The sequence below is a fragment of the Myotis nattereri genome, assembly GCF_964212035.1.
Source record: "Myotis nattereri genome assembly, chromosome: 13".
NCBI classification, from domain to species: domain Eukaryota; kingdom Metazoa; phylum Chordata; class Mammalia; order Chiroptera; family Vespertilionidae; genus Myotis; species Myotis nattereri.
This window is the reverse complement of record NC_138088.1, coordinates 17,652,429-17,680,428: the sequence shown is the minus strand read 5'-3', so window position 1 is coordinate 17,680,428 and position 28,000 is coordinate 17,652,429. Positions and strand designations below refer to the sequence as shown.

Here is a 28,000-nt window from a genome sequence, read left to right as displayed (position 1 = left end):
GGTATTGAAAAGTTAAAATCCCACAGCTAGTTAGTGGTAGAAATGCAATTTACAAACCAGATCATCTGACTCCTATTCAGTTTCTCTTTCCTTAATATTTAAAAAGTAATATTATTCTGGCTTAAAGTATAACCCTTTTGGTGATTCATTATTTTAAATTGCGTACTATGATCTTTTTTTTTTTTTTTTTTTTTAACTCCTCTTTCCTCTAAGGACCTGACAATGTCTCTGTATTGTGGAATTGCTTGCAGGAGAAAATCTTTTTGGTGCTATCGGCTGCTCTCAACCTATGTCGCTAAGACCCGGTGAGTTAACCAACCTAAGCTCTGATTACTCAATCTTTGGCCCATTAAATTATAAAATTCTTAAAATCCTATATTGAGGATTATGATTATATGATTAAGATGTACATATAAGGATGTTCACTGAGAATTATTTATACTTGGAAAAATTCTAAATAAATTTCCAATAATATCTAAAATACCTGACTTACTTAAATATAAGTTCTAGTAAGATAGGAACTTTGTCTTTTCCACTATGGTACCCCTAGTGCACAAGACAGAACCTGGCACATAGTAGGCATTGAAGCTTTATTGAATGGCTGAATGAACAGGGAGAAGCTAATTAAATCATGGTACACCCATATGATGGCATTAAAAACTATACTGAATAATAGTTCATGACGTTTCCTGAAAATAAGGTAAATAACTCCAATCTTGGTACCCACCGCCACCAAAAAACTAAACTTCAGTGGAAGGTAGACTAGAAAAAAGAAATCTACACCAGTACTGGAAAATGATAAATGACTTCTTTGTCTCAGCCTGGGCAAATTTGATATCAATGAATTTGAAATCACTAGCCTGCTCTCATACAGTTTTGGAGTTTAAATTTGCACCATTGATATGGTGTGGTCCAAAGACCCCCTACCGAAGAAATGGATATAAGTAGTATCCTAGACTGATACCTCTGGGGCAGCTGGCAGGAGCAAATGCAATCCTCCCATGGAGGGAACACTCACAACCACTGCTTCCCTTGCAGGAAGCTCTGCCAATGGCAGTGCCCATCCGAAACGAAAGGCACACAAGCATAGTATCTTACAGGAGCAAGGTGAGGACGCCACACAATTGCAATTCTTGTTTCAGTGTTGTTGGGCATTTAGTTTATTTGCAGCTCTCAAAACATGATAGAATTATTGAATAGTCTAAAAAATGAGTATGTTAATGGGATTAAATATATTAAAAATAAAAAATCATGAGAAAAGAAAATTCTATTAATAAGGAATACAGTGTAAAAATGATAATATGTTTAAGAAAAAAGGCTACAAATCAGTAAGTAGGTCTGACTAAATAGACCTAAATATGTATAGATGCATAATATTAATAAATAGTTTGGAGAATTTCAAGCTGTGAACAGTATTTGAGTGGTGGGGTTCTTAATGATTTCCTTTTTTGAAAAAATTGATGATTGTATTTCCTGATTTTTATAGAAGGACTATTTTTTACTTTTATAATAAGAAAAAAACAGTTTAAGTTTTATCTTAGTTTTATGGTTTCCATGCTATTATAACCAAATGGGGAAAATGAATTTTAAAAAATAGTGTTTCTCATTAAGAAATGTGTAAGAAACTTTTGGACCTCAGTTCCAGTTCCAGTGAGGCCCCAGGCTTAAGGCCTTCACCTCGGTGTTTTTCTTGTCAGGGTCATTAGGGCAAAGCACAGGTTGTACCACTCGTTCTGTTCTTTTGTGAAGGCAGCTGTGTTTGTTCTATTGTTTCTGTTTGGGAACTTCTGAGTGGCACATGTCTCTCCTTTGACATACATCGAGTCTTTGCCCTGGGAGGCTGCAGCCACTCATATTAAGTTTAAAAATATCACAAGTATTAAAATCTCAGGTTTCCTCTGCTTCTGTCTATAAAGAGATCATTGTAAGCCCTTTCATCACGCAGTCAAAAACGGTTTCTAAGAATGTTGCTTGGGGTGTGTCTATCATTTTGCTTTGTGGTTTTTCATGTTGAGTCAACTCTGCCTACTGGGGTTACACAAGCTTGCAGATCCTACAGAAAATATCTGTAAACCTGGTTTCCTGGTTAAGTGACAAATATGCCATATACCCAAGAGTCTGTTTTAGGGCTTTCAACAGGCAAGAATGGCTATCCCTAAGGCCCAGAAAGAGAATCCACATTCAGTCCCCCTCCCCTCCCCAGAACCCCCACATCATAGGAACATTGATTTGATTCTCAAGGCTCTTATTAAAAGGTTAGACCAGCGGTCGGCAAACTCATTAGTCAACAGAGCCAAATAGCAACAGTACAATGATTGAAATTTCTTTTGAGAGCCAAATTTTTAAACTTAAACTATATAGGTAGGCACATTGTTATTGACTTAACTAGGGTACTCCTAAGGCTTAAGAAGAGCCACACTCAAGGGGCCAAAGAGCCGCATGTGGCTCGAATAAGGCCACCCTTAATGAGGGTACCAGAAAAGCCTAGAACTTGCCACCATATGATTTCTTTTACAACAGAAGCTAATTATAGAATACTAGTGGCCTGGTGCATGAATTCATGCACATTGAAAGGAAATGAATCGGAATATTTTAATAGCGCTATTCGCCCTTTCTCTATAATAGAAATGTCAACCAAATTCATGATTGACAATGACAGATGGAAACACACGCGTGATTGGCGCGAGCTTTATATGTATCATGCATGAGCTAGTGAACTTAGCCTATATATAGATAGTCTAAGATAGCTATAGAACAAACTTGCTTAATTAGACCTGCTTTCTGATTTAGCTAAACTTTTTCCAGCCCAGTGAAGCATCCTAACTTCTCTTTCAGGTAATTGTCAGCAACACAGCAGTAAATATCAACACGAAGCAGATTATTATTGTAGATCACGCAGGGAGAACAAAGGGTAAAATATTTAACTGCAGCAGTGTTTGACTATATTCTGTGCAGTGAGAAAACCTGAAGTCATTTTCAAGGTCCACCATTTCTTACTTTTCAGTCGGGTCAAGTTTCTAAACTTTCTAAATCTCCATTTTCCGGCTAATGAAAAGAAAATAGGATTCCACCGAGTCTCCTATCTACCTGCCCCAGGATTTCTGTGAGGATCAAATGAGATGGGGCACGGGAAAACGCTTCAGAGACATTTGGTTACAGTGTAAAGTGTTTGCATCTGGCTATAAAGCAAGTTGTGGTCCTGGGCTGAAGAAACTGCAAGGAGGCTCGTCATGGCTAGGGAGAGGAAGCCGGACATTGCTACGTGACGTCATTACCCGGATGGAGGGAAGGACACTTACATATTAGCCTTTTATATATATACAGAGATTCTCTGTTCTGCATTTTTATTTTGGCTAATGAAAATATTACCCTCACTAAATAAAACAAGTAATGGCTTCACTTGGTGCCTTCAGTAAAGATATGGAGCAAATGGTGTCCACCTGGGAGCTAGATGTTTGAAACAAGGGTGCATGTGCATTGAAGATAAACTTGGCACTTTATCTTCCCTAGATCGAAGGCGAGTTACTGAAGGTATAATGTTTTTACTCTTTGTCTGCAGTAATGCAGTCTGCTTGCATCTCTAGGTATTCTGTGGTTGATGTTTTATCACTGTACTTGTTTTCCTCTCACTCCACTGCATGTAAATTCTTGCTTCACAGTGTAATATGGGCAAAGTGCCTTGAGGTTCAATTCAGTAAATATTTATTACCCTTGAAGTTCAATTCAATAAGTATTTATGGAATTGAGCCATAATTACTGGAGATACAGAAGTAAGGCAGACCCTGCCCATAAGGAGGTCATAGTCTTTTGGGAGAGACAGACAAATGAACAGAGAGTACAACGTAAGTGCAACCACAGAAGTGCTGGCAAGGTATGCAATAAGATAAGACAAAGGAGGGACTGATGGCCTGCAGCCACCTCGAATCCTTCCCAGAGCAATTTAGTGTGTAAATAAATAAGAGGAAATAAGCGTGGTAGGAGAGGGATGCGGGAACAGGTGAATGCTGTCACGTAACTAAAGGTGGTTTTGTAATGCTTTATTTCCCCAAATACAGGTATTTATTTGAACTGAAGGAAGACGATGATGCATGTAGAAAAGCCCAGCAGACGGGAGCATTTTACCTCTTTCATAACCTGGCTCCTTTGCTTCAGCAATCAGAACATCAGTACCTGCCCCCCCAGCACAGCCTATTAGGTAAGCCCAGAGTGAACCAGTAGAGTAGACCAACCTGTGGCTACTGAGCAGAATTCCGTCCATATTGATCCCTGAGAAGGATCCTCCAAGTTTAGAGTCCAGATCAGGGGTCCTCAAAATATGGCCTGCGGGCCACATGCAAATACAAATATTGTATTTGTTCCCATTTTGTTTTTTTACTTCAAAATAAGATATGTGCAGTGTGCATAGGAATTTGTTCATAGTTTTTTTTTAAACTATAGTCCGGCCCTCCAACGGTCTGAGGGACAGTGAACTGGCCCCCTGTTTAAAAAGTTTGAGGACCCCTGGTCCAGATTGTCTCAAAGTCCTCTGCCAATTAAATACTTCGTGTATACACCTGTGTTGCCCAGGAAACTGTTATTTAGTGATGGTATGAACCACTACTGCCTTAAACCAGGGGTAGGCTAAACTGCTGTCCACATTGGAACCCCTTACATTTTGTAAATAAATTTTCATTGGACCACAGCCACGCTCATTCATTTATACTAGTAGATTGTCTGTGGCTGCTTTTGCATTATAATGGCAGAGCAGAGGAGTTGACAGAGCTTAAAAGCCTAAAAGGTCTTGCCAACCCCTGCCTTGGGCTGGTGATTTCCAGCCTCCATGGAGTTGCACAGTGTCTTACTGGCCAGGATTTGCACTGTGACTTCATTTCTCCTAGAAGGGTCAAAATTAATAGTGAATTAATTAATGTAACTAGAGATATTTAAACTATTGGGATTTGGCTTTCAAGATACTGTCTGTTTTCTATGATGTCACTCTACACTGACTAACTTCTAAATACATTGCCAGTGAATTTCCTTCATGGGTTGGATGTTGGAGACCTAGATAGGTAGCTTCCAGCACTGCAGAAGAATATGAGGATGCCTCGGAGGCACTACACATTTAGAGATGTAGCAACGTTCTACTGTATTATGAATAAATAAATGAGTCGTTCATGCACAGGATAGGTTTTCTCCTTATGCAGCACTTACGTTACACATACTGGGATCTCAGATGACTATTCTACTCTGGCCCACAAGAACAGCATAACCTGGAGATCAAAGTATAGAACTGATTTGGTCTCTACCATATTAAATGTGACACATTTTTTTCCATGCCATAATAAGTTAACTATCACGAATCTTTTGAAGTAGGGGATATGCTCTTTCATGATACAATCATAGAGTAATACAGGGCTATGCAGAGAGAATTCTTTTTATAGTCTAAATTCCTCAGATTGCTGGTGAGAAAATGGAGGCTTAGAGAGGTTAAATGATTAGACCAAGTTTACATAGCTAATGAGCTGCAGGGCAGCGACTGGAAGCCAGGTGTACCTACTTCAAGCTGGAGTTACTGCTCTCCGGTAAGTTTAAGATGGCTCTGCTGGTTTAATTAAAACTCTTGTTTTTTCCCCTTCTTTTGTTTCTCAGAGTTGGAAAAGCTCCTGGCTAAGTTTGGACAGGATGCACAAAGAATAGAAGATTCTGTGCTGATTGGATGCTCCGAACAGCATGAAGCATGGTTTGCTCTGGATCTAGGTCTAAATAGCTCCTCTTCTGTAAATGGTACACGTTTTTCCTAATGGGTATTTATTTCCCTGTGGTTCTCAGACTTTGTGATTTTACTTGATAGTAAATTAAAATAAAAAATTTTGGAATACAGAAATATCAACTTTGTATTTTAAGTTAGAACATAAAAAGGCACTACCATCGCCCAGCTGGCGTGGCTCATGGTTGAGTGGTGACCTATGAACCAGGAGGTCATGGTTCGATTCCCGGTCAGGGCACATGCTTCAGTTGCGGCTCGATCCCCAGTACAGAAGGTAGCCGATCAATGATTCTTTCTCATTGACGTTTCTCTCTCTCTCCCTTGCCCCTCCTCTCTGGAAAAGAAACAAAAACCCACTACCATCTACTATCATTTAAAAGAAAATAAAGGAATTTTAATACTTTCTAAGGTAGATGGTGAGTACAAAGATGTTCATTGTATTATTCTCTGTCCCTTTATACACTTAATGTCATACACATTTCATAAGAAACGATTTTCAATTTATGACATCATTTTTGTATCTCTTATCAATGCAAATGAATAAACATGTTACCTTGAAGTCGCTCTGGGTCTTCCGACCTGCGTCTGGGAACCAGTTTGCTGTAGGCTCATGGCTCCTATCAGGCCTTTCTTCTCTCTTCAGGGTGCGGATGCGAATGTAATGATGCTGAGTGAGGTTCAGAGAGTTTAGAGGTCCCCTGTCATCTTTTTTCCAGGGAGAGTGTGTGGCTAGTACAACTGTTCTTATTGCCTGAAGGCAATCTTGTGAAATAGCACTATGCTGATTCCCAAATTTGCCTGAATATGAGAATCACCTGGTACTTGTTAAAAAAATAAAGATTTCTGGCCTCACTCACTTGTTCAGAATTTCCACGTGGGGGCTTGAAAGCCTGTATATAAAGGGTGTCCCCAAAAATGTATACACAATAACAGCTAATTTCTATCACATTTTGAAAATGAAATGTATTCTAATTAACACTGCCTTTATAATTATTTAAAGTGTGTATACATTTTGGGGGGACACACTTTGAATAGTTATAAAGGCAGTGTTTATTAGGATACATTTCATATTCAAAATGTGAACTACCAGCTGTTAAAGTGTGTATACTTTTTTGGGGACACCCTATATATTGATTTTAGAGAAACATTGATTTGTTGTCCCATTTATGCATTCATTGGTTGATTCTTGTACGTGCCCTGACCGGGGATTGAACCCAAAACCTTGGTGTATCGGGGATGACGCTCTAACCAAGTGAGCTACCCGGCCAGGGCTGAGAATCTGTATATTTTTTATTTTTCCTAGTTGCGTCTTATTAGGCGAGTTTGGGAAACACTGTTCTAACAGATATACCTGAGGAGGGGCCCCGAGGCAGTTTGACATTTGTTTCATTTCATTCTCTTTTCTAACTTCCTAGCTTCCTTACAGAAACCTGAAATGGAGACGGAACTCCAGGGGTCTTTCATTGAGCTGCGGAAGGCTCTCTTTCGGCTGAACGTGAAGGATGCCTCCTTGCTGTCCACGGTAGGTGCCGATTCCTCAGCTCATAGGAAATAGTGAAGCCGTGCGTAAGGGCAAATGCATGCACAAGCGAGAGCTACGCTCGATTTCTTCCTTTGCAGATTCTAGCTCTTCCTACAGACCGTGGCAGAAGGACACTGTGCTGTGGGGAGAGTGCCTGTTCCTTTCTTTCGCCCGGTGTTTGGCAAGATTGCCATCAGGAACACTTTCCCCTCAGGACATGCCGGTCTGTGGTATCGATCAACCTCCTAAACATGTTCAGTGACCCACAGCATGTCACATGCATTTTGTTTTCCTATGAGAAATTATGTTTTATTGCTTTGACTCATCCTCACAGCTTTACACTTCACTTGCTAAAGTGCTTTTGATTATCTATTTAATTTAGAGATATCGCTAAACATTTTTTATTTGCAAGAACACCCCAACTTTATTGAGGAGGAATACATGTTGGAATGTTTCATATTGGAAATGTTTTATTTTTAAACTGGGTCATAGGTACATGGAGTGTTTCATACTTTATATATTACATTTTTAAAAATAATTCATAATATACTTGAACTATACTTTTATTCATGTTTCAGATGATGGAGGGATATGCTCAGTAGTTTCCTTACTTTAACGTTTAGACAGTTAATAAACCATTTAGAATAGAGGAACTGAAAAGGCACTGGCATTTCCCACCGAGTTGCCCAGCACTGTCCTAGATGAGCCCCACACTCTCTAAACGAAACCAAGCCCACCTTCGCATTCCTAGGCGCAGGCTCTCCTCCGCTGGCATGATGCTCATCAGTTCTGCAGCAGAAGTGGGCAGCCCACCAAGAAGAATGTAGCTGGCAGCAAGCGTGTGTGCCCTTCCAGTAAGATCATCTATTATCCACAGGTGAGTGCAGCTGCGGGACAGGAGTCCCAGAAGCTGTGCGGCTCTGTCCTGGGGATGGAGCCTGTGCGATACAAGGCTTTCCTTAGTGACTCATTCCTTCCTCCTCCTTCCAGGCGCCATAGCCCGCCTGTCTAAGTTGCCATCCCCTTTTCCTAGATGGCTCCCGTGGTGATCACTCTGGTGTCAGACGGGACTCGATGCCTGCTTGCCCGCCAGAGTTCCTTTCCCAAGGGGATGTACTCTGCCCTGGCAGGTTTCTGTGACATAGGTAAGGAGTTTAGAGACACGACAGCATATCGACAGTAGTTATTTCTCTGTGTTGCTGTCATAGTGCTTGGAGCCTCAAGCACCTTCTTCCCTGTCATGTCAAGAAAACGGCCCCTGGCATTATAATTTTCCAATATTTTACAGGCAAACTTTCAAACATGCAGCATAGTTGAAAGAACTATACAGTGAAAACCCATACACTCACCACCTAGGTTCTATAATCTCTTATATTTACTTTATCACATATCTGTCCATCCATTGCTCTATCCATCAGTCCTCCTTATTTTTTGATGCACAGATTGCAGACATTAGTACACATCTCCCTAAATATTTTAGCGTGCATAATATTAACTAGAATTAGTTTTCTCAGTCTATTGGGGTAAAATTTGCAAATGGTGGTATGTCGCATTAGAATTTTATGAAAACTGACAGCAGCAGTAACCACGCCCATTGCCCCTCTATTTTGCGTTATAACTACCCTAGTAGGTTTAAGTATTGCAGTTCAACACCCAACTCTAGACTTGATTCCCATTGTTGGAGAGACTCAGAGATTTCAGGCTCTCCCAAGAGTATTTTCATTGAAGCTTTGGGGCCAGTTTTGCGCTCGTTCACAAATGGGCACCTGTATCATCCCTCCTGCTGCAGGGCTGTCCTGAATTAATCTGCGTGCTTGTAGGTGAAACTCTGGAAGAGGCTGTCCGGCGAGAAGTCGCAGAAGAGGTGGGATTGGAGGTGGACAGACTGCAGTACTCTGCATCCCAGCACTGGCCCTTTCCCAATAGCTCACTCATGATTGCTTGTCATGCAATTGTGAAACCAGGGCAGACGGAGGTAAGTGCTGCCTCCCGAATGCTCTGACATTTCCTTTGCCTCAGCTAAGCTTGTCAGTAGGTACTTAAACAACGTCTAGTTTAACACTGTCTAGATTGTACAGAGATGCATAAGAAATGATTTATATCCTTAAGGAATTTTCAATCTCGTAAAGAAAAGAATCACCACGAAAACTGGGAGTGCCAACATGGTCACCGTCCTTCCTTGTACATATCTCAGTCACGAGACAACTTACCTTTCATCATCAGGACTTAACAGAGCATCTCGCATAGACTAGGCACATCATATATCAAATTTAATTATTGATTTCAAGATTGATGTTATTGCTCAAGTCAATCAGGATGTTGAGCACTGATTATTATTATTATCATTACATAATAATGATGATTATGGGAACTTCTGGTTGAAAGGCACTTATCCAACCTCATCTTCTACAGCATCCCTTACAGATGGCATTGTGGTCCCTATCTACTAAGTCTGTCTATTGTGTTTTGGTTTCTATGGAATGAATACTATCTAATCTGCCTCAGCTTCCTGTGGATTCAGTTTGTTCTACTTTGCTCCTTGCAAAGATACAATGATTTTGATTATCATTAAAGAAGAGTCGCCGAAACCGGTTTGGCTCAGTGGATAGAGCGTCAGCCTGTGGACTGAAAGGTCCCAGGTTCGATTCCGGTCAAGGGCATGTACCTGGGTTGCGGGCACATCCCCAGTAGGAGATGTGCAGGAGGCGGCTGATCGATGTTTCTCTCTCATCGATGTTTCTAACTATCTCTCTCCCTTCCTCTCTGTTAAAAAAAATCAATAAAATATATTTAAAAAAAAAAAAAAAGAAGAGAAACATTTGTATGTTTATACAAGCAATTGAGGCACAAAGCAAAACAAGTATTATTCATAATTTACCCCTCTATGCTAACCACTCTTAATATTTTAGTATTTGTACTTCTGGGTTTTTACTATTAAAAATATATTTAACTCTCATCTCTTATGTATGCCTCTTTTGCTGCTGGGCAATATCTAGAATTGATTTGTCCCCAGCCTATGGATCCCAGGTAATACCTTCTAAGATAGCTCAGTTCTAGAACTGTTTTCTCACCTTTGGCCATAGAAGTCTAACTTTTGTAGCTCCCAATCTTACATTCTGTTTTTCCTTATGTCTTTCAGATCCAGGTGAACTTGAGAGAACTAGAAGCAGCTGCCTGGTTTAGTCATGATGAGGTGGTCGCAGCCCTGAGGAGAGACCGCCCGTATGCTCAGCAACAGGATGGGGCTTTCCCGTTCTGGCTGCCCCCTAAGTTAGCCATCGCCCACCAGCTGATTAAGGAGTGGGTGGAAAAACCGACCTGCCCCTCCCTGCCTGCTTAGCTCAGATCACCTAGGTCCCTCCTCAGTATCCCGGGGGGAGGGAGGGCACATCAGAGATCTGCTGAAAAGGGGAAGGTGACAAAAGGCCATACCCAACCAAATTCATATTAAGGCAGAGCAGGTGAGCCTACAGCAAGACACCTCTACCAGCAGAGTTAATGAAAGAAGTTCCTACTCCCAGGCAACCAAAAACGCCAGCGTGAGAAGAAAAGCGAATGAGATGGCAATTGTCACAATCAGAGGGAAGGTGAAGCTTTACTTTAGATGTGGGCCCTTGTTTACCCATTTTCTCCGAGGCCTTGGGAGTAAACATCTTTTGGCATGTGGCTTGTTAATGCTGGGTTTATATCTAACTGCCAAAATGTGCCTGGTGTAATTTTGGTTAAAACTTTTCTCTGAGTATTGAAAATATGTAGCAAATCTCAACCCACTGAATTACTTTTTGTCCTCATAGAATTAAGACAAATAGCACAACCTAACATTTTTGAAATCATGTACAGGTAATTATTTTGTTCATGGTAGTTAAATAGAAGTCCTGTTTCTTTAAGTCACCTGAAGGGATGCGGAAGGTGGGAGCTAAGGTCTCCCCAGGGTCCTCTGTAATACATCGGGTGCAATGAGGTTCTGTTGACATAAGTGCATCCCAGTGGGCCACAAGGCGGTAAGTCTTTTTTTGCTGTTACTTGCTCAGTTTGTAACGTAAGGAAGTGATTATCACTTTGCCATTCGTTTCCCTAAGTGTAAAATGGTTGCTGCTATTTGCATATCCAGTAAGTGTTGTAACTTAAACTAAGGGATTAGTGAGGATGAACCATTTCTTGAGTTTTATGGGACAAACTAAATTTAGGAATTCTCATCTTTCATATATGCCATTTTATACCTTGTCATAGGGGAGAAGAATTTATCTGGAGGAAATAAAATAAATTTATATACCTCTGTTTAGATGTATTTTTCTGTCTTATGAAGAGAGGAAATTGCAGAAAGTGAGAATCTGGAGGGGGCGGGAGAAAAGGAATCTCTGTATTAGTGTGACAGGTGTTCAAGTCCAGGTTCCAAGTCTGTGGAAACTGAAGCAATGTGCAGAAGAAACGCTGTCGGAGGCCAGTTTGAAAAGAATGGATGTCTGGGGAAAGAGCTGTATCCTCAGATGATTTCAGGCACTACCTTGTGATTAAATACATGAGTGCCAGAAAACCCAAGATGATGCATACATCAAAGTTCCACAGGACTAAGAAAAAGAGCTTCTAGAACTAGAAAAGTTAAAGCACTGAATTTCCTATTGAAACCAAAAGGTTACTGCTGTCACTGTTGCCAGCAAACCATCATTGCTTTGGAAATCAAAGTACCTTCGTCAGGAAATGGCGAGGGATAGTATGAGATGGGACTTGCTTGTCCTGCTAGATTGGCAGCTTGCGCTGACCCGAGCTGAACCCAGCAAGTAGACGGGAAAAGCACTCTCCAAAGAGAGGTCCCGAGATTTCCCCATATCTTGCAGTCAGAAGAAAACAGTTCAGGGTCCATGTGTATTACCGTCTCCCAATCTTTTCTATCTCTATGTGGGTGTGTTTGTGAGCACATGTGTACACATCCCTGGTCTGAAAATACAGGATAGGAAGGGGAGGGTGTGTGTTTCTCAAATGTACCATGGAGTAACTGTTTGCTTTTGGATTAATGTGTTGTTTTGGAAAAGAAAAGATGAGAGTGGCTAACAGGAGGAGCTGCACCATTGAACTTTGTTTACCAGCAATGAGTGGGAAGAGAGCTTTGCTTTTCACAACTCTAAGGATATCTGAAAGTTGAGGCAAAAGAGGACAAGGTTAGGATACTGCAATTGACATAAATAGAAGGAACTTTGGTACAGGGCTTACCTGGCTGGAGAATATTTATGTGGCAATTAATGATGAAGGTGCTAAGGATAAAAAGAACCCACTGGGTCTATGAAGTAGAATAGTAAAAACAAGTTAAACATTAAAATCAGTGTATTTGTCACCAGAGTGAGCCTGGCTCAAGGTCATTCCTGGTAACTGGAACAAAAAAAGCAACTCATTCATTCCTTATTTTTTACTATCTTCCTTTCTCTACCCAACATTTAGTCCTCAATAAAAATAAATAATGTTCTAAACATGGGCTATGTGAATGTCATCTCTTCTTCTGACTTCAAAACCTGTGCGGCCTCCTGGAGATCACAAAGACCCTGGCAGAGAGGGCAACATTAGAGAAGTCAACCTGTGAAACTTGTAATGAGGAAATATATTTTTTTAAAAAAATATATTTTTTTATTTTATAGAGAGGAAGGGAGAGGGATAATCAGAACTATCGATGAGAGAGAAACATCGATCAGCTGCCTCCTGCATGCCCTCTACTGGGGATGTGCCTGCAACCAAGGTACATGCTCTTGACCAGAAACCAGGGACTCTTCAGTTCGGGGGCTGACTCTCTATCCACTGAGCCAAACCGGTTAGGGCTGAAGAAATATTTTTTACTAAATGAGTACTCTAAACTAGAAAGGAGCACACTCCGGTTCAATATTTATTTAAAAGAGAAACGACAGGCTCGATGGGCTGGTTAGTCTTCCGCTGGCTTACGTGTGGGTCTGGGGTCAGTGTTGTCCGGCAGCTGCACTCCCATGCTCTGTAAGAGGTTGGAAGCCGGTCCGGCCAGTCCGGCCTGGGAACTGTACGATTCCAATATATTTGAAACCAGGTTTAGGTCTACATCCACCGGCGTCATACCAGAGTCTCCTGCACCAGAATCTTCCTCATCTGAATTGCTATTGGTAGGCTGGGCTAGAGATTCCTTATTCATGGAGGGAAAGAAAATCATGGGATAATATGTCAATAGGCTGTGGTAGTTACAATGCAAACCTAACCAACAATGGAAAATTGAATTCCAAATTACTCTTCTTGATAGAAAATAAAAACGAAGTCTAGTAAACTATTTAATTTAACACATGTATTAAAATTTGGTTCCAAAGACTATAATACACTCCTTTGTAGTAAAAGTTTCAGGCACTACAAATTGAATGACTTTCTTCCCTATTCTGAAATAGCCTAAGGGAGATAACCAGGGTTAAAGACGTATATTTATTTATACGATGCCTAACAGTTTTAAAAAAATAAACATAAAAACAAACATTTTAAAAAAGAATGTAAATTTTTTCCTAAGTAAAAGAAACTAAATTTTCTTTTCTTTTTCCCAATGAAAAAGCAAAGTAAAAACCTGACACTTCTGCCAAAACCGGTTTGGCTCAGTGGATAGAGCGTCGGCCTGCGGACTGAAGGGTCCCAGGTTCGATTCCGGTCAAGGGCATGTACCTGGGTTGCGGGCACATCCCCAGTAGGAGATGTGCAGGAGGCAGCTGATCGATGTTTCTCTCTCATCGATGTTTCTAACTCTCTATCTCTTTCCCTTCCTCTCTGTAAAAAATCAATAAAATATATTAAAAAAAAAAACAACAAAAAAAACCCTGACGCTTCTTGGGGTTGAACCACAAAGACTCTGAATTGTTACTCAAGCCTCTGATTTCACAGGTTGGGGAAAGGATTTGAAAGATGCAGCTTGATCTACTCCAAGTGGTCCATGGACCAGTAGCATGTGCATCGCTTCAGAGCTTGTTAAAAATGTAAAATCTGAGGCCACACCTCAGACATACTTAACCAGAATCTATATTTTAATATGGTTAGGTGATTCATATTCACACTACCACTTAAGAAACACTACTTTAGATAAATCTAATGTATGGTTTCTATTAGGTTCTGGCAATATTAAAAGTGGTTATAATTTGCCCTGACCAGTTTGGCTCAGTGGCTAGAGCATCAGCCTGTGGACTGAAGAGTCCCAGGTTCGATACTGGTCAAGGGCATGTACCTTGGTTGCGGGCACATCCCTAGTAGGGGGTGTGCGGGAGGCAGCTGATGGATGTTTCTCTCTCATGGATGTTTCTAACTCTCTATCCCTCTCCCTCTCTGTAAAAAAATCAATAAAATATATATTTTTAAAAAAAGTGGTTATAATTTTAAATGTGGTTTAGATGATCAAAACAAGGGAATAACATTAAGGTCCATTATGAGTTTTACTGTTGTCTCATTTGGTTCTATGACATGAGGATTATTTATTAATGGACAGTCACAGAGATGGATTTCAAACACTCATCCATGAGACGCCTCTTTGTCTAGTATTATAGTGCTGGTATAATCAGTGGGATTAAAACACGAATGGGAGATGAATTCTACATTTGGCTCTAAATTAGGGAAACTTACAAATCAAATACTATTAAGATTTCAAAAATATTTGGGTATTTAGAGACATTTCTTCTTTTTAAAAAAATCAATGTAAGCTCTTAGTATCACATACTAATTTCAACACATCACATGACATTATTTTAAATCCTGAGAGATAACAAAGTAATATAATTAAGCTTATTTTAGGAAAATAAAGTTAATAATCCCTCATCCAACCAGAGTTAGGAAAAATTATTATTCTTATTTATTTCAAATTTAAAAAATCAAATTTATCACAAAAAAAATGATCACAAACAAAAAAACCCACTAAGATAACATATGTTTTTAGCTATCCTTTGTAATAGACTCAGAAAGGAAAAGAAGTTAAACACACACATACCATTTGCTTCTGGGTGGCGAAACTTTTGCCAATGCTGGTATGTGCCAGTTCCCGGTCCATCTGGGCCATGTATGACTTGAGATCATCAAGTGTTCCTTTTACAGATGCTTCTTCCCCAGGTTCCTGTGTTTCAAAATCCAAGTCATCATCACTTTCTAAAGATTCAAAGTCTTCCTCATCCTGGTCATCGGAGTCTGATTCAGGAGGCCTTGGTCCTACATACCAACACAGAAAATGCCACTTGGTAAAAAATTTTGAGTGATTACATCTCCCAAAAGACTTAGAATATTATTTGCAGGAAAGAACCAATATACACAGGCAAACTCCTTCACAAAAATCACTTCCAGAAAATGGTACTGCTGGCAGATATTTTCAGAAAAGCACACAAGCTGAAATGAAAGATTCAACTCTTTTTTTTAAAGTGAATTAATTCACTTAAAAATTTAAAAACTATGATATGCATGAATAGATTTTTAAAAAAAATATATTTTTATTCGTTTCAGAGAGGAAAGGAGAGAGAGAGAAAGAGACATCAATGAGAGAGACTCATTGATCGGCTGCTTCTTGCATGCCCTCTACTGGAGATCAAGCCTGCAACCCAGGCATATGCCCTTGACCAGGAATTGAACTGTGACCTCTTGGTTCACAGGTCAACGCTTACTCAGCCAATGAACTACACCAGCTGGGCTGCATAATACACTTTGATGTGAACATTCATGTGAACTGTCTCGGCAGGCTAGGGGCATGCAGACGGGATGCTCAGAATTACTGCCTCACATTTCACTCTCTTCCTTGAGTTAGGCATCTTTTAACAGTTTGGTGGCTATCCAGACCTTTATGCAGCTCTGTCCTCATTACCAAGCATTTCATAAAAGGGTATACAGCTGACCCTTGGACAATGCATAAAACTTTCGACTTCCCGAAAACATTACTAATAGCCTACTGTGGACCAGAAGCCTTACCGATGACACACACAGTTGATTAACATATATTTTGTATGTTATATGTATTATATACTGAATTCTTATGATAAAGAAGGCTGGAGAAAAGAAAGTGTTAAGAAAATCATAAGGCAGAGAAAATACATTTACAGTATTTTTTTTTAAATATATTTTATTGATTTTTTACAGAGAGGAAGGGAGAGAGATAGAGAGTTAGAAACATCGATGAGAGAGAAACATCGATCAGCTGCCTCTTGCACACCTCCTACTGGGGATGTGCCCGCAACCCAAGTACATGCCCTTGACCGGAATCGAACCCGGGACCTTTCAGTCCGCAGGCCAACGCTCCATCCACTGAGCCAAACCGGTTTCGGCACATTTACAGTATTTACGTGTAAGTGGACCCATATGGTTTAGTCCCATGTTGTTCAAGGGTCAGCTGTACTATAATTTATTTAACCATTTCCCTTGTGATAGACATTTAGGATATTCCAATTTTTCTGCTACTACAATGCTGCAGTCGTCATCTTAGCACATATATCTTTTTCATAAATTCCCGGAATCGAAATTGTTAAGGCAGCCCTAATCAGTTTGGCTCAGTGGATAGAGCATTCATTGGCCTGCGGACTCAAGGGTCCCAGGTTTGATTCCAGCCAAGGGCATGTACCTTGGTTTCAGGCACATACCCAGTAGGGAGTGTGCAGGAGGCAGCTGATCGATGTTTCTCTCTCATCGATGTTTCTAACTCTCTATCCCTCTCCCTTCCTCTCTGTAAAAAATGAATAAAATATATTTTAAAAAAAAGAAATTGCTAATGCAAAGGTTATAAACATTCTAGAGTACCAAACTGTCCTGAGGAAAGATGACTTACACTTCGCCCCCCTCCCCCGCTTTGAACAGTGCTAATTTCTCTAACTCCTGAGAAAACTGGTTATCATCATTCTTTTAAATTTTTGCCAATATGGTGGGCAAAAAAGTAATCTCTTATTTTTACTGTGTATTTACTTGCATACGAGAAACAGTTAACTGTTTTCAAATATTTATTAACTATACTTCTTCTTCAAGGCTATACCTTTTCATATCCATTGTTGATTTCTCTTATTAGGCTATTTGGCTATTATTAGTATGTAAGTGCTGTAAGTATAAAAGAGAAAAAATAATGTAATCTGGGAGCCAAGGTAAACTCTAACACACAGCATTCACTCATTCAACAAATCCTATATAATAAAGAGCTAATATGCTAATTAGACCGGACAGCGGAACGACCTTTTGGACCACCTTCTGGACTAGTGGGCAGGGCTGTGAGACAGCTGGGGCTGCGATGGGCCGAGCCTCTTGCACGAATTTCACGCATCTGGCTTCTAGTATTTAAGCAACTACTATGTTAAGCACTGAGCTAAACATCCTCTGCAGAATCATTCAAGACAGCAGGAATTCATTGTTGAAAGCAACTCAAAATTATGAAGAGAAAGCATTGTTTTGTCTTCCGAAAGATCTAATGATCCACTTCCCTACCCATACTACTTTCAAAATGAAAACAAACATCACACTGTAACTTACCTAAAATCTTATCAAAATAATTAAGGAAAGAATCTGCATCAAAAGTGATTGGAGTTTCAGAAGGGTCTCTGCAAAATTAAATGAAAAAAACAATTTATCTAGAACATAACTCTTTGAAACTTTTTCTAAAGTCCCATTCTTAGGAACACTACTAGAGATATAACCTCAAAAGAGGTGCAACAAGAAAACTGTAGTTTAAATTTTATTTATTTATTTAAAAAACATATATTTAAATATATTCTTATTGATGTTAGAGAAGGGAGAGGTAGAGAGAGAAACAACAAAGAGAGAGAATAATTGATTGGCTGCCTCCTGCACGCCCCCCAGTGGGGATCAAGCCAGCAACTCGCTCGGAATTGAACCCAGGACCCTTTAGTCCGCAGGTCAACACTCTATCCACTGAGCCAAACAGGCTAGGGCTAAAATATATTTTTTAAAAAATATATATTTTTTTATTGATTTCATAGAGGAAGGGAGAGGGAGAGATAGAAACATCAACGATGAGAGGAAATCATTGATCGGCTGCCTCCTGCACACCCCCTACTGGGGATTGAGCCCAAAACCTGGGCATGTGCCCTGATCGGGAATCAAACTAGTAATCTTCTGGTGCACGGGCTGACGCTCAACCAACTGAGCTACACTAGCTGGGCAGTAGTTTAAATTTTAAAAATCCTTATACTTACTGGTCTTGCAGGGCAACAGAAATGGGAAATACTGATAAAATCAAAGTAAAAACTGCACTTTGTTTATGCACATTTAACTTTAAGCTCATTTAAGGATCTACCCACCCTTTTCAAACTCCTACAAGATATAGCTAACATTAGCCAAAAAAAGTTCTTTAAGAACCAAATCTTTAAAAATGATTAAGAACAAACTTTCCTTTACCCCTGCTGTTTTGAAGAGAGAATATTGAACATAAATTGTAGTCATCTCATGAGCTCCATAGCATCAACATTGATAAAGATATTTTTGCTGTGCAAGTAACAATTCCATCTATCTTTTTTCCCCATTACTTGCCAAATATAACTTCCTAATTCTTCTATTATTTCCTCCCACTCTTTTGAGTTTGAAGCTTCCAATATGCAGGTGGGAGATGAGAAGTCTGAGCTTGCTGAGAGCTGGATGTGAGGAGCCCATAAGGTTCTGAGTAAAAGTTGAAAGAGTAAAATGCACAGTTGCTCTGAACCACTCTGAGATGGTGGCTTTGAGATTGCAAAGGATAAGATCACTAGAAACCTGACTCCAGATAAGTAAATTATGCTACTAGATACCAAAACAGGGAAACAAAGCATTACAAACCATTTACTTAAAAAAAAAGTGTGCACTTGGCAGTGATGGATGACTTCAACATCTTGGTTATGACTATAGGTATGTACTTTAACACAAATTACCGAGGCAGCTCTGCTCCTTTGTGGGTGGAAACTTTGGATATGAAAGCTTTCATGCTCTTTGAGACTTGAGTTAAGTCGTAGTGCTCCTTCTCCTCGGAAATGGGCTCTGGGTCTTTTTTGCCAGCAGCTTCTTGCAGGAGCTGGTCCAGCTGATCTGGTGAGAGATCTAACCACTGGTCATCTGAAAGGAGAAAGCGTGATGCTGCCATACCACATTCACGTGAAAGCTTCTCTCGGGAAAGGACTCTCTGAGACTTAGTGGAATGTTTTAATTTTTCCTAACCCATCTGCTCTCTCCTGGCCCTTCACTTACCATCTTCTGGGGGAAGATTAGCTTCTTCTTTCTTAAGCTCTTCGATATCAAATGGTAATGTCTGTAATAAGGTTAAGATTTCTTCACCTGGGCTCATAGCAACAGAGCTATAAAAAAAAAGTAATTTTTTTTTATAAGAGCACTTGCTCAGAATAATAATCACAAAAACATAGCATTTTAAAGTTGCAAGGAATTACCTAGTCTAATTTGCTTTTAAAATACAGACCCCAACCTAGCCAGTGTTGCTCAATGGATAGAGCATCGGCTGGCAGACCAAAGGGTTCCAGGCTCGATTCCGATCAAGGGCATGTACGTTGGTTGCAGGCTCCTCCCTGCCCGGAGCCCTGATCAGGCAGATGCAGGAGGCAACCAATAAATGTGTTTCTCTCACACATCGATGTTTCTCTCTGTCTTTCCCTCTCTCTTCCACTCTCTCTAAAAGTCAATGGAAAAATATCTTCCAGTGAGGATTAACAGAAAAGATACAGACCTCCTTTTCTCAAATAAAATTTACCAAGAACTCTAAAATATAAAAAAGCTCAAAGCAAAACTGCTTTATACAGCAAATAAAACCATCAACAAAATGAAAAGGCAGCCTGCTAAGTGGGAGAAAATGCTTGTAAAACATATATCTGATAAGGGATTAACATCCAAGATATATACAGAATTCATACAACTCAAAAGTGAAAAAAAAACCCAAACAATCCAATTTTAAAAATGAGGGGAATGGGGGATATCTGTAACACTTTCAACAATAAAGATAAATTTAAAAAAATTAAAAATGGGCAAAGGGAGAAAGAAATAAAACTGTCATTATTTGCAGATGACATGATTATAGAGAAACCTAAATATTCCACCAAAAAACTACCAGAACTGATCAATGAATTCAGTAAAGTAGCAGGATACTAAATAAATATCTAGAGATCAGTTGCATTTTTATTCAACAATAATGAAGTATCAGAAAGGGAAACCAAGAGAACAATCCCATTTACAATTACATCAAAAAAAAGAGAAAAGATTTAGGTATAATTTAACCAAGAATGTAAAAGACCTACACTTGGAAAATTATAAGACCCTGAAGAAAGAAACTGAAGAAGATACAAATAAGTGGAACAAATAAGTGTTCATGAATAGGAAGAATTAACATCATTAAAATGTTCATACTACCCAAAGCAATCTATAGATTCAACACAATTCCTAGCAAGTGTATTTCACAGAACTAGAAAAAATATTCCAAAAATTTATGTGGAACCATAAAGGAACCCAAATAGGCTCAGCAATCTTAAGAAAGAAGAACAAAGTCAGGGGAATCATGCTACCTGATATCAAACTATACTATAAGGCCATAGTAATCAAAACAGCATGGGTGAAAAAGGTGAAGGGATTAAACAACAAAAAGACCTCACATACACACACACACAAACAAAAAACATGCAACAACAAAACTCATAGACAAAGACAACAGTATGGCAATTACCAGAGGGAAAGGGTGGTGGAGGAGGCAGAAGAGGGTAAAGGGAGGATAAATGGTAATGGAAGGAGACTTGACTTGGGGCTTGAACACACAATACAATATTCAGATGATGTATCATAAAATTTTACCGCTGAGAACTAAATATTTTTATTAACCAACTAGAGGCCCGGTGCACAAAATTTGTGCACGGTAGGGGGCTGTCCCTCAGCCCAGCCTGCACCCTCTCCAATCTGGGACCCCTTGGGAGATGTCTACCTGCTGGTTTAGGCCTGATCCCAGATGAGGCCTAAATTGGCCGGTGGACATCCCTCTCACAATCCTGGACCGCTGGCTCCTAATTGCTCACCTGCCTGCCTGCCTGGTCGCCCCTAACTGCCCCACTTGCCTGCCTGCCTGCCTGATCGCCCCCTAACCGCTCCCCTGCCGGCCTGATTGATGCCTAACTGCTCCCCTGCCGGCCCGGTCGCCCCCAACTGCCCTCCTCTGCCAGCCTGATGGCCCCCACTACCCTCCCCTGCCGGCCTAGTCACCCCTAATTGCCCTCCCCTGCTGGCCTGATCGCCCACAACTGCCCTCCCCAGCCGGCCATCTTGTGATGACGTGAGGGCATCACGCGAGGGCACGAGGGCCACCTAGGTTTTATTAGTATAAATGTCACCCAAATAAATTCAATTAAAATTTTTTTTTAAATGGGCAGAGGAACTAAATAGATATTTTTCCAAAGAAGACATACAAATGGCTAACAGGTACATGAAGAGGTGCTTAACATCACTAATCATCAGGGAAATGGAAATTAAAGCCACAATAAGATATTACCGCATAACTTTTAGCATGGCTTATCTAAAAGACCAGACGTAACAAGTGCTGGCAAGGCTGTGGAGAAGAGGGAACCCTGTGCACATTTGGGGGGGATGTAAATTGGTATAGCCACTACAGAATACAGCACGGAGACTCCTCGAAAATTAAAACCAGAGCTCCCACATGAACCAGCAAGTCCACTTCTAGGTATTTATTCAAAGGAAATGAAAATAGAATACTGAAAATATGCCTGCACGCCCATGTTCATTGCTGCATTATTCACAGTAGCCAAGATATGGAAACAACCTAAATGTCCATCAACAGATGAGTGAACGAAGATGTGTGTGTGTGTGTGTGTGTGTGTGTGTGTGTGTGTGTGTGTATATATATATATAGAATGTTACTCAGCCATGAGAGAGAAGGAATCCTGCCATTAGCTACAACATGATGGAACCTGAGGGCATTATGCTAAATGGAGTAAGCCGGATAAAGAAATGCAGATACTGCATGGTATCACCTATATATGGAATCTAAAACACAAAGTCCAACTCATAGGAACACAGAGTAGAAGAGTGGATGAGGCAAACAGGAAGGAGCTGGCAAGAGGGTAAACTTTTAGCTAGAAGATGGCTTTTGGCTTAGGAGCTAATGTAAAACATGACTACAGCTGATAGGACTGTATTATGTAATTGAAATCTGCTAAAACAACAGACCTTAAATTTTTTCACCAAATAAATAAATAATTGAGGTGATAGATGTGTTAAATAACTGGTTGGGGGAATCCTTTCATAATGTGTACACATATTAAATCACCACAATGTATGCTTCAAAGATCTTACAATTTTGTCAATAAAGCTGGAAAAAGGTCTCGCTTTGGTTGAAATGGAGGCTGGAGACTCAGAGACCTACCTACTCGGTCTTCCCTCTGTCTCTGTGAGCTCCATAGAAGATCATTATGAAGCTGCTGATCTAGTATAACACCTTTTTCAATTTGTATTTATATTATATATGAGGAAAGAAAACCCAGAGGGAAGTATGAACAAAAAGTAAAACAGGTATTATATGTTAGACTAGCACTTAAAAAATACATTTTCTTATTCAGTCCTCTAATTACTATCCTCTTTTAAAGATGAGAAAATCAAAGTCCAGTGAGTTCTACAACTTTTGGGAAGTCACTTCAGCAGTCTGTGGACCGCTGGTGGTCTGTGAGGTCCGAAAGGTTGGCGACTGCTGAAAGTGGCCTGAAATCAAGCCTTCTGACGCTAGTTTGTGCTCCTCCTACTAAATACTGATGAGGAAATATGCACTGAGATTGTTTACATGAATGAGCTATTTTATGACGGTGATGTGACTTGTTATATAAATTCATAGAACCCTGTCTGAGCTATTCAGAAAGGAACAAATCAAGTTATATAATGAACTTGCCTTCATTTGATAAATATTTGCATGCCTTGCTAAATCACATTGGTGATAAAAATATTGTCCCTACTCCATATTAGGTAAATATGACTAGGGGAGGAAAAAATTTACAAATAATCATAATAAATGATAAAATATAAAATCATACAGGAATACCACATGATAGGGAAAGTCATTCACTGAGATGAAAGCAGAGAAGTTAAAAAAAAAAAGTAAGAGATGCCCTAGCTCCGTGGTCGGCAAACCGCGGCTCGCGAGCCACATGCGGCTCTTTGGCCCCTTGAGTGTGGCTCTTCCACAAAATACCACATGTGGACATGCACGTACAGTGCAATTGAAACTTCGTGGCCCATGCAGAGAAGTCGGTATTTTGTGGAAGAGCCGGTATTTTGTGGAAGAGCCACACTCAAGGGGCCAAAGAGCCGTATGTGGCTCGTGAGCCACGGTTTGCCGAGCTGCAGTTTGCTGACCACTGTGCTGGTTTGGCCTAATGGATAGAGCGCCAGCCTGTGAACCAAAGGGTCCCAGGTTCAATTCCGGCCAAGGGCACATGCCTGGGTTGCAGGCTCAATCCCCATAGGGGGCATGTAGGAGGCAGCCAGTCAATGATTCTCTCTCATCATTGATGTTTCTATCTCTCCCCCCCTCTCCCTTCCTTTCTAAAATCAATAAAATATGTATTTTTTTAAAAAGTAAGAGAATGGAAGTAATTGAGTTAGGCCGTAAAGAATGGGGAGGATTTTGACAGGTAAGATAGGTTAGAGAAGCTTTAGGCAAGAGAAAAAAAAAGAGCATTTGTATAGAGGCAGAGAAGTGAGGAATATGTTCAGAGAGCAAGCGGCAGTTGGTTTGGCTTAAGTGTGGAAGATGAGCCTGAACAGATGGATGGACTGAGATGAGAGCACAGTGAGCCTAAAAAGGTTAAGAAGTTTGGGCACAATGAAATAAGCAGTGGGTGATCAATGATGACTTCTTTGCTATTTTTACTTTTAGTTTAAGAGATTTGAATACAAACTAGTACAAAAGATAATATAACAAATGTCCATATTCCTACGACCCAGAATTATAATATTGTTATATTTACTTCTAAATACATGGTTATATTTATACATTTAACATTAAAAATATCAAACTAGTAACATGTATATGTACTTTATTTTTTAAAAAATATGTCTTTATTAATTTTTAGAGAGAGGGGAAGAGAGAAACATTGATTGGCTGCCTCCTGTGCACACTCCAACTGGGGAGCAATCCTGCAATATGGGTATGTGCCCTGACCAGGACTCGAACTTGCAACCTTTCAGTGCACAGAGCCAGGCTTTTATCTATTAAAAACATAAATAAAGCTACTGTTTCCTGTGATGACCAGCACCACCAGTTCCAATCCACTCTCTGCTCTAACAAGTATCATTCTGGGCCCCTGTGTGTGTTTGTGGGGGTATTTCTATGTTGCATTTGCGGTTTGTTCTCTTTACCTGGAACATTATTCCCACAAAGACGTGTATGCCTCATTCCCTCACTTCGCTCATGTCTCTTCTCATTGGAAGGGCCTCCTTACCCAACCTAGCTAAAATAGCAGCCCACTTCTCTCTCCCATAGACAGCTTTTTCTTCAAAGCACTTATCACCATCTAATATCATGTAGTGGTTAACCATCGTTCTCCTACGCTAGTGTGTAAGCTCTATAAGGGCAGGCAGACTTCGGGTTTATTGGATTCCCCAGTGTCCGGAATAGGGTCTAGTACATAGGAGATACCTAAATTTATTTGTTGAATAAATGAATATATATGAGGTTTTCAACGGGGGTCAATTTTGTCCCCCAGGGGACATTTGACAATGTGTGGTGACACTTTCGGTTGCCACAACTGGGGTTGGAGGGAGTCCGAATGGCATTTACTGGGTAGAGGCCAAGGCAGGGGTGGGCAAACTTTTTGACTCGAGGGCCACAATGGGTTCTTAAACTGGACTGGAGGGCCGGAACAAAAGCATGGATGGAGTGTTTGTGTGAACTAATATAAATTCAAAGTAAACATCATTACATAAAAGGGTACGATCTTTTTTTTCAATAGTTTTATTCATTTCGTAGTTTGCCCACGGCTGGGCCAAGGGATGCTGCTAAATATACTATGATGCACAGGAGAGTCACCCACAACAAAGAATTATCAGGTCCAAAATGTAAATAGTGCTGAGACTGTGAAATCCTGAATTAGACTTATGTGTATTTAGCTAATCTCTAAATAAAGACATTGTAATTCATGTATCTATTATTGATAGACACTTAGATTGTGTGTAATTTTTCACTATCACAATCCCAAATACTTTTTTAGGAGAGGAGATTTATTTCAAACAGATTTTCCTGGCTCTAATAGTTGAATTGAAAGAGAAAGTAACTAGAAATTGAGAAACACATAGATATTGTCATAGCTCAAGGAATAAATAATTAGTGTAGGTGGGCAGTAAGAAAGAGGAATGCAGACACAAGATATTTAACAGGCTGTGGGGTCTCAGATTCAAGGACAGCCCAGAGGTCTGGGTGATAGAAGAATGGGGGTCCTATTAAAAAACAGTGGGGCCCGACCAGTGTGGCTCAATGGATGAGCATCAACCCATGAATGGGAGGTCATTGGTTTGGTTTCCGGTCAGGGCACATGCTTAGGTTGCCGGCTCCATCCCCAGTAGGTGGCGTGCAGGAGGCAGCCGACTGATGGTTCTCTCTCATCACTGATGTTTCTCTCTCTCCCTCTCCTTTCCTGTCTCTGAAATCAATAAAAAAATTTTTTTAACAAAGACACTGGGAGGTAGTCTATGATATTAATTCAGCTATTTAAAAAATTTCAGCTATTCAAAAAATTGGAAATTCAAGAATAGGTCTGAAGGGAGATGTGAGGTTGGTTTTAAACTATTTAGAAATTATCTGGTTGAGGGAATGAAGGTCTCTCCTGCAACATAATTGAAATTTTAGACATTTAAGCTACATGCAATTTTTTGCCAATAGTAAAAATGTTGAGCCTTGATTTGGAAGCTGCCTGCTTCATCCTGTTTTATTTTTTAAGAATATATTTAAAAAAAGAAAGAATATATTTTCATTGATTTCTTTACAGAGAGGCAGGGAGAGGACAGAGAGTCAGAAACATCAATGAGAAACACCCATCAGCTGCCTCCTGCATGCCCCCTACTGGGAATAGAGCCCGCAACCGAGGTACATGCCCTTGATCAGAATCAAACCCGGGACCCTTCAGTCCGCGGGCCAGCACTCTATCCTAAACCAAACCAGCCAGGGATTCATCCTGTGTTTTAGACCTCCCTAAAATAGCTAACCACAGCCCAGAACTCCCACAGGAATTAAGCACATGGCTGGATACCAAAGTGTCTGAGTGTGAGTCTTAGCTCTGTCACTTATTAGCTCTGTGTGACCCCTGGCCAATTACTTAATCTCTCTTGGCCTCAGCTTCTCAGCTGTAAATGGGGAACAATAACAATCATACTTATTTCATAGGGTTGTAAGGGGGAACTAAACGAGTTTAAAGTGGCCTATGCTTTGTAAGTACTGAATACGTGTTAGCTATTATCCAATGATGATGATGGTAATAGCAATCAGTGCCAAGGATCAAATGCACAGCACCTCTCCCCCAGCCCCAACCCCTTCAGTCATCATGATCCTTGCCATTAACTGTCTAAATATGTAAACTCCAATTTCTGCAACTATTCTTAAGGGAAAGCAACTTGTTAACTTCTGGCAGTTACCTTTCTGCTGCCATGATTAAGTAGTGACACACTCACCTTTCTGGCCGGTTTACTGAGAGTTGGAAGTAGTTCTTTGCCATTTCTAGTCTCTCCTGGTACTGTGCAGAACCTTCTATCAGTCCCTAAAAGATAATAACAGCCTATCAGAACATTATTTACAGTGTCATTTACCCATTGTACGCCATAAGCATCTGTAGACGCAAGCAGCGGACCTTCTCCACGCCACGTGCGTCTATTAAAAAAAATGTTTTCCCTAAGTGGCAGCCCTGACCAACTTTAAAATCATTTTTCGTGAGAATTTTCAGCTGAAAATATTCAAGAACAACCAAACTGTAATATATTTATTTTTATAATATTCATGCAAATTGATTTTTTAAATTAAACTCAAAATATCGTGGCGTGTGGGGATGGTTTCCGTGACCTGCTTACCAGCAACTTTCCGGGAGGCAGAACATAGCCTATTGCTCAGGAATCATGAGGCCCGAGTCCGAGTCCCTGTCTCGTCATTAATGTACCTGTTTGGGCTCTGGGTTCTTCAAATAAGGGACTAGGTTAGAGGTAATGGTTCCTAATCATTTTCACTGTTAAGGGTCTCTTTCCAATTTGGAAGGTTTTCTACCATTTTCTATTAATTAATTATTAAGAAATCATTGATTTATAATTTATAAGATAAAGTACAAATAGAACCAAAATAACAGTATAATCCCACCTTAACTATGATTTTTCACATACATTCTTATAGTGGCATTTATACTTAATATTTTATACTCATTAAAAATATACGCCGAAACCGGTTTGGCTCAGTGGATAGAGTGTCGGCCTGCGGACTGAGGGGTCCCGGGTTCGATTCCGGTCAAGGGCACGTACCTGGGTTGCGGGCACATCCCCAGTGGGAGATGTGCGTGAGGCAGCTGATCGATGTTTCTAACTCTCTATCTCTCTCCCTTCCTCTCTGTAAAAAATCAATAAAATATATTTAAAAAAAAATATTTATAAATATACTATAGCCCGGCTGGTGTGGCACAGTGGTTGAGCGTTGACCTAAGAATTAGGAGGTCATGGTTCGATTCCTGGGTTGCAGGCTCGATCCTCAGCGTGGGGTGTGCAAGAGGCAGCTGATCAATGATTCTCTC

The 28,000-nt window shown here is 40.2% G+C and overlaps 2 protein-coding genes across 3 annotated transcripts in view; one reads left to right on the top strand and one right to left on the bottom strand.

The window, feature by feature from the left end:
* Window positions 1-97: 97 nt before the first annotated feature.
* Window positions 98-12,726, top strand: NUDT13 (nudix hydrolase 13; the record flags this gene model as incomplete). Of its 2 annotated transcripts, XM_081105255.1 has the most annotated exons (8): window positions 98-305; window positions 4,056-4,195; window positions 5,629-5,763; window positions 7,162-7,268; window positions 8,020-8,145; window positions 8,302-8,413; window positions 9,089-9,243; window positions 10,408-12,726. In XM_081105255.1, the coding sequence occupies exons 1-8, from the start codon at window positions 223-225 to the stop codon at window positions 10,606-10,608; spliced, it is 1,059 nt and encodes a 352-aa protein (XP_080961381.1). In that variant the 5' UTR covers window positions 98-222. The 2 variants fall into 2 exon arrangements, with proteins under 2 accessions (XP_080961381.1, XP_080961382.1); XM_081105256.1 differs by lacking the exons at window positions 8,302-8,413; window positions 10,408-12,726 and having other exon boundaries at window positions 9,089-9,205.
* A 390-nt stretch (window positions 12,727-13,116) lies between these two features.
* Window positions 13,117-28,000, bottom strand: part of ECD (ecdysoneless cell cycle regulator) — a 28,272-nt gene continuing 13,388 nt past the window's right edge. The window contains exons 9-14 of the mRNA XM_081105254.1: window positions 26,904-26,989; window positions 19,434-19,540; window positions 19,121-19,301; window positions 17,730-17,797; window positions 15,229-15,443; window positions 13,117-13,404 (exon numbers count right to left, since the gene is read on the bottom strand). Coding sequence (XP_080961380.1) covers window positions 13,174-13,404; window positions 15,229-15,443; window positions 17,730-17,797; window positions 19,121-19,301; window positions 19,434-19,540; window positions 26,904-26,989 — 888 coding nt within the window. The 3' untranslated portion in view covers window positions 13,117-13,173. The remainder of the gene's footprint in view (window positions 13,405-15,228; window positions 15,444-17,729; window positions 17,798-19,120; window positions 19,302-19,433; window positions 19,541-26,903; window positions 26,990-28,000) is intronic.